Genomic DNA, 6661 nt, shown 5'->3' with positions numbered 1-6661 from the left:
GTACACACACAGGTACACACACACAGGCACACACACACAGGTACACACACACACACAGGTAGACACACACAGGTACACACACAGGTACACACACACAGGCACACACACACAGGTACACACACATAGGTACACACACACAGGTACACACACACAGGTACACACACACACACAGGTACACACACAGGTACACACATACACAGGTACACACACAGGTACACACACACAGGCACACACACAGGTACACACACACAGGTGCACACACACACAGGTACACACACACAGGTACACACACAGGTACACACACAAACAGGTACACACACACACAGGTACACACACACAGGTACACACACAGGTACACACACAAACAGGTACACACACACAGGTACACACACAGGTACACACACACAGGTACACACACACAGGTACACACACAGGTGCACACACACACACAGGTACACACACACAGGTACACACACAGGTGGGCATCACACAGGTACACACACAGGTACACACACACAGGTGCACACACACAGGTACACACACACAGGTACACACACAGGTGGGCATCACACCCACAGAGCCCCCCACACCACTAACGACTCCCGCCTAGCCAACGACCTGAACGAGTTCTACTGTAGATTTGAAAGACAATTGGACTGTCCTGAACCACCCCTTCCAACCCAAGAGGCCCCATCCCCCACCAATACTACAGAGACGACTATCTCCTTTCAGGAGGAAGAAGTTAATAGACTTTTCAAGAGGCAGAATCCACGCAAAGCAGCCGGGCCGGACTCTGTCTCTCCAGCCACCCTCAGGCACTGCGCTGACCAGCTGTCTCCGGTGTTCACCAACATCTTTAACACCTCCCTGGAGACATGCCATGTACCAGCCTGTCTCAAGTCCTCCACCATCATCCCTGTGCCCAAAAAGCTAAGGCCAACAGGACTAAATGATTACAGACCGGTCGCCCTTACATCTGTGGTAATGAAGTCTTTTGAGCGCCTGGTCCTGGCACACCTCAAAGCCATCACAGACCCTCTCCTGGACCCCCTTCAGTTTGCCTACAGAGCCAACAGGTCTGTGGACGATGCAGTTAACATGGCCCTCCACTTCACCCTACAGCATCTGGACGCCCCAGCATCCTACGCCAGGATCCTGTTTGTGGACTTCAGCTCTGCCTTCAACACCATCATCCCTGCCCTGCTTCAGGACAAGCTCTTCCAGCTGAACGTGCCATACACCACCTGTAAATGGATCACAGACTTCCTGTCTGACAGGAAGCAGTGCGTTAAGCTGGGAACACAAGTCTCTGGCTCCAGGTCCATCAGCACCGGAACTCCTCAGGGCTGCGTCCTTTCCCCTCTGCTCTTCTCCCTGTATACCAACAGCTGCACCTCCAATCATCTGTCCGTCAAACTATTGAAGTTTGCGGATGACACCACCCTCATTGGGCTGATCTCTGGTGGGGATGAGTCTGACTATAGGTGGGAAGCTGACAATCTGGTGACCTGGTGTAGCCAGAACAACTTAGAGCTAAATGCTCTAAAGACAGTTGAGATGGTTGTGGACTTCAGGAAGAATACAGCACCACTCACCCCCATCACCCTGTTAGACTCCCCAGTAAAAATTGTAGAGTCCTTCCGCTTCCTGGGCACTATTCTCTCCCGGGACCTCAAGTGGGAATTGAACATCAGCTCCCTCACCAAGAAAGCTCAACAGAGGATGTACTTTCTACGGCAGCTGAAGAAATTCAACCTGCCAAAGACAATGATGGTGCAATTCTATACAGCGATCATTGAATCCATCCTCACCTCCTCCATAACCGTCTGGTACGCTGCTGCCACTGCCAAGGACAAGAGCAGACTGCAGCGTATCATCCACACTGCTGAGAAGGTAATTGCCTGCAATCTACCGACCCTCGAGGACCTGCACACGACAAGGTCTATGAGGCGAGCGAGGAAGATTATGGCCGATTTCTCCCACCCTGGACACTCTCTGTTTCAGCTACTCCCCTCCGGCAGAAGGCTTCGGTCCATCAGGACCAAAACCTCACGCCATAAAAACAGTTTCTTCCCATCTGCTGCTGGCCTGTTAAACAAGGCCAAGGGCTAACACTGTTTTTAACATTTGATCTACATAACGACACGTTGCTGATATTAACTATGTTTCCCTATTTGTATTTTTAAATTATATCTTAAAGCTATTTTATATTCGATATTTATTTAATTTTATATAATTCAGCCCCTTAGTGTTAGACTTTTAACCCTTATTATAGTAAGACTTGTTTAAAACTTATTTAAGATTTTAGATTCCTATATGTTGAATGTATGCACCATCCTGCCAAAGTAAATTCCGTGTCGGTGTGAACTTACATGGCGAATAAAACCCTTTCTGATTCTGATTCTGATCATGTTCAATTCTCATGTAATCAAAGTAGGAATCGATTCATTAAGATTCATTTTCGACCGCTTAATTCTCATGTTATCCGAACGGAAATCGATTTAATTAGCTTAATCAACCGTATATCGATTCCCATGTTATCCCAAATGAAATCGACTCTATACATCCGTTACTCTACAATAATCGATTCCTAATGTTATCCCATTAAGAATCGATGCGAGTATAGTTAATCGAACCGGGAATCGAATTTCTCTCCACGTGACTAAAGATCGCTCCATGGCGATGCGTCAACTCGTCTCTAGACTTGGCCTACTCTTCCTCCTGCTCCTCCACCTCGTCACGTGGTGCAGCAGCCACGGTGAGCCGAGCCGGTCGATACATCGGGTGCCAGGTTGTGGTGGACGTGGGGAGCGGTGGTGCAGTGGTTAGCGCACTGTGTGAGTGAGTGTGTGGGGAGCGGTGGTGCAGTGGTTAGCGCACTGTGTGAGTGAGTGTGGGGAGCGGTGGTGCAGTGGTTAGCGCACTGTGTGAGTGAGTGTGTGGGGAGCAGTGGTGCAGTGGTTAGCGCACTGTGTGTGTGAGTGTGGGGAGCGGTAGTGCAGTGGTTAGCGCACTGTGTGAGTGTGGGGAGCGGTGGTGCAGTGGTTAGCGCACTGTGTGTGTGGGGAGCGGTGGTGCAGTGGTTAGCGCACTGTGAGTGTGGGGAGCGGTGGTGCAGTGGTTAGCGCTCTTTGTGTGTGTGTGTGGGGAGCGGTGGTGCAGTGGTTAGCGCACTGTGTGTGAGTGTGGGGAGCGGTGGTGCAGTGGTTAGCGCACTGTGTGTGTGTGTGGGGAGCGGTGGTGCAGTGGTTAGCGCACTGTGTTTGTGTGGGGAGCGGTGGTGCAGTGGTTAACGCACTGTGTGTGAGTGTGGGGAGCGGTGGTGCAGTGGTTAGCGCACTGTGAGTGTGTGGGGAGCGGTGGTGCAGTGGTTAGCGCACTGTGTGTGTGAGTGTGTGGGGAGCGGTGGTGCAGTGGTTAGCGCACTGTGAGTGTGTGGGGAGCGGTGGTGCAGTGGTTAGCGCACTGTGTGTGAGTGTGGGGAGCGGTGGTGCAGTGGTTAGCGCACACTGAGTGCCGTTTGCCCATCTCCCCAGCCCCGGCTTCCCCACTGAATGTGCGCGTGGAGTCTCGAGACCTGCTGACACAACTCCGCTGGGAACCAGCTGACGTGAACCCCGCCACCAGCAGCGTCACCTACAGAGTGGAGAGCAAACTGTGAGATGGTCGCTCACTCACTCACCCAGCCACTCACTCACCCACTCACTCACCCACTCACCCACCCACTCACTCACCCATTAACTCACCCACCCACTCACTCACTAACGCACTCATTCACCCACTTACTCACCCACCCACTCTCTCACTCGCCCACTCACCCGCTTCCTCACTCACTCACTCACCCATCAACTCACCCACCCACTCACTCACTGACTAACGCACTCACTCACCCACTTACTCACCCACCCACTGTCTCACTCACCCACTCACTCAGCCACTCACTCACTCACCCACCCACTCACTCACCCATCCACTCACTCCACCACTCACTCACTCACCCACTTACTCACCCACCCACTCTCTCACTCACTCACTCACCCACCCACTCACTCACTGACTCACTCACCCACTCTCTCACTCGCCCACTCACCCGCTTGCTCATTCACTCACCCACTCACTCACCCACCCACCCACTCACCCACCCACTCCTCACCACCTCCTCCCCGTGTCTCTGTCTGTGCAGCTATGGACGAGCCCACTGGCGGACCGTCTGCGCTGCAACAACAGAGACTTGGTGCGATGTCTCCTCAGCTCTGCGGCATCCCGGTGACCGCTATCAGCTGCGCGTCAGAGCCACCGTTTCATCGTCATCACCGGGGGCCTCACCAATCTCCTTGCCCTGGGTCGTGGTTGAGGTCTTACCCTTGGAGACAAGTCAGTGGCTTTGTCTATGTGTGTGTCTCTGTGTGCGTGTCTGTGTGTCTCTGTCTGTGTGTATGTATGTGTGTCTGTGTGTGTGTCTCTGTGTGTGTGTGTCTGTGTGTATGAGTCTCTCTGTTTGAGTGTCTCTGTGTGTGTCTGTCTGTGTGTATGTGTGTGTGTGTGTCTGTGTGTGTGTGTCTGTGTGTGTGTGTGTCTGTGTGTGTGTCTGTGTGTCTCTGTCTCTGTGTGTGTGTATGTCTGTGTGTAGAGTGTCTGTATGTGAGTGTCTCTGTGTCTCTGTGTGTGTGTCTATGTCTCTGTGTGTGGCTGCCTATGTGTATGTGTGTCTGTGTGTGTCTCTGTGTGTCAGTGTCTCTGTGTGAGTGTCTCTGTGTGTGAGTGTCTCTTTGTGTGTGTCTGTGTCTTTGTGTGTGTCTGTGTCTGTGTGTATGTGTCTGTGTGTGAGTGTCTCTGTGTGAGTGTCTCTGTGTGTGTCTCTGTGTGAGTGTCTCTGTGTGTGAATGTCTCTGTGTGTTGTCTCTGTGGGAGAGTCTCTGTGCGTGTCTGTGTGTGTCTCTGTGTGTGTCTCTATGTGTGAGTGTCTCTTTGTGTGTCTGTGTGTGTGTCTCTGTGTGAGTGTCTCTATGTGTGAGTGTCTCTTTGTGTGTGTCTCTGTGTGTGTGTGTCTCTGTGTGAGTGTCTCTGTGTGAGTGTCTGTGTGTGTGTGTCTCTGTGTGTCTGTGAGTGTCTCTGTGTGTGAGTGTCTCTTTGTGTGTGTCGCTGTGTGTGTGTGTCACTGTGTGTCTCTGTGTGTGTGTGTCTGTGTGTGTGTCTGTGTGTCTCTGTCTCTGTGTGTGTGTATGTCTGTGTGTAGAGTGTCTGTATGTGAGTGTCTCTGTGTCTCTGTGTGTGTGTCTATGTCTCTGTGTGTGTCTGCCTGTGTGTATGTGTGTCTGTGTGTGTCTCTGTGTGTCAGTGTCTCTGTGTGAGTGTCTCTGTGTGTGATTGTCTCTTTGTGTGTGTCTGTGTCTTTGTGTGTGTCTGTGTCTGTGTGTACGTGTCTGTGTGTGAGTGTCTCTGTGTGAGTGTGTCTCTGTGTGTGAATGTCTCTGTGTGAGTGTCTCTGTGTGTGTCTCTTTGTGAGTGTCTCTGTGTGTGAATGTCTCTGTGTATTGTCTCTGTGGGAGAGTCTCTGTGCGTGTCTGTGTGTGTCTCTGTGTGTCCGTGTGTGTCTCTATGTGTGAGTGTCTCTTTGTGTGTCTGTGTGTGTGTCTCTGTGTGAGTGTCTCTATGTGTGAGTGTCTCTTTGTGTGTGTCTCTGTGTGTGTGTGTGTCTCTGTGTGAGTGTCTCTGTGTGAGTGTCTCTGTGTGTGAGTGTCTCTTTGTGTGTGTCTCTGTGTGTGTGTGTCACTGTGTGTCTGTGTGTGTGTGTGTCTCTGTGTGTGTCTCTGTGTGTGTGTCTCTGTGTGTGTGTGTCTCTGTGTGTGTGCCTCCGTGTGTGTCTGTGTCTCTGTGTGTGTCTCTGTGTGTGTCTCTGTGTGTATGTTTCTGTGTGTGTCTCTGTGTGTGTGTGTGTCTCTGTGTGTCTCTGTGTGTGTGTCTCTTTGTGTGTGTCTCTGAGTGTCTCTGTGTGAGTGTCTCTGTGAGTGTCTCTGTGTGTGAATGTCTCTGTGTATTGTCTCTGTGGGAGAGTCTCTGTGTGTGCGTGTCTGTGTGTGTCTCTGTGTGTCTGTGTGTGTCTCTGTGTGTCTGTGAGTGTCTCTGTGTGTGAGTGTCTCTTTGCATGTGTTTCTGTGTGTGTGTGTGTCTCTGTGTGTCTCTGTGTGTGTGTCTCTGTGTGTGTGTCTCTGTGTGTGTGTGTATCTCTGTGTGTCTCTGTGTGTGTGTCTCTGTGTGTGTGTGTCTCTGAGTGTCTCTGTGTGAGTGTCTCTGTGAGTGTCTCTGTGTGTGAATGTCTCTGTGTATTGTCTCTGTGGGAGAGTCTCTGTGTGTGCGTGTCTGTGTGTGTCTCTGTGTGTCTGTGTGTGTCTCTATGTGTGATTGTCTCTTTGTGTGTCTCTCTGTGTGTGTGTGTCTCTGTGTGAGTGTCTCTATGTGTGAGTGTCTCTTTGTGTGTGTCTCTGTGTGTGTGTGTCTCTGTGTGAGTGTCTCTGTGTGAGTGTCTCTGTGTGTGAATGTCTCTGTGTATTGTCTCTGTGGGAGAGTCTCTGTGCGTGTCTGTGTGTGTCTCTGTGTGTCCGTGTGTGTCTCTATGTGTGAGTGTCTCTTTGTGTGTCTGTGTGTGTGTCTCTGTGTGAGT

General features: G+C 51.2%; 1 protein-coding gene across 2 annotated transcripts in view; it reads left to right on the top strand.

Moving 5' to 3' along the window:
* Window positions 1-2617: 2617 nt before the first annotated feature.
* Window positions 2618-6661, top strand: part of LOC116937368 (uncharacterized) — a 17368-nt gene continuing 13324 nt past the window's right edge. The window contains exons 1-3 of one of the 2 annotated variants that reach the window (XM_076061729.1): window positions 2618-2758; window positions 3537-3657; window positions 4184-4374. In XM_076061729.1, the coding sequence (XP_075917844.1) occupies window positions 2677-2758; window positions 3537-3657; window positions 4184-4374 (394 nt within the window). In that variant the 5' untranslated portion in view covers window positions 2618-2676. The remainder of the gene's footprint in view (window positions 2759-3536; window positions 3658-4183; window positions 4375-6661) is intronic. The other variant, XM_076061730.1, reaches the window with a different exon arrangement.

The sequence above is a fragment of the Petromyzon marinus genome, unplaced genomic scaffold (assembly GCF_048934315.1).
Source record: "Petromyzon marinus isolate PM22_M1 ecotype Great Lakes invasive population unplaced genomic scaffold, UKy_Petmar_22M1.pri1.0 PM_G_Scaffold_4, whole genome shotgun sequence".
NCBI lineage: Eukaryota > Metazoa > Chordata > Hyperoartia > Petromyzontiformes > Petromyzontidae > Petromyzon > Petromyzon marinus.
Note: the sequence above shows the minus strand (reverse complement) of the source record. Positions and strands in the feature narration are given on the sequence as shown.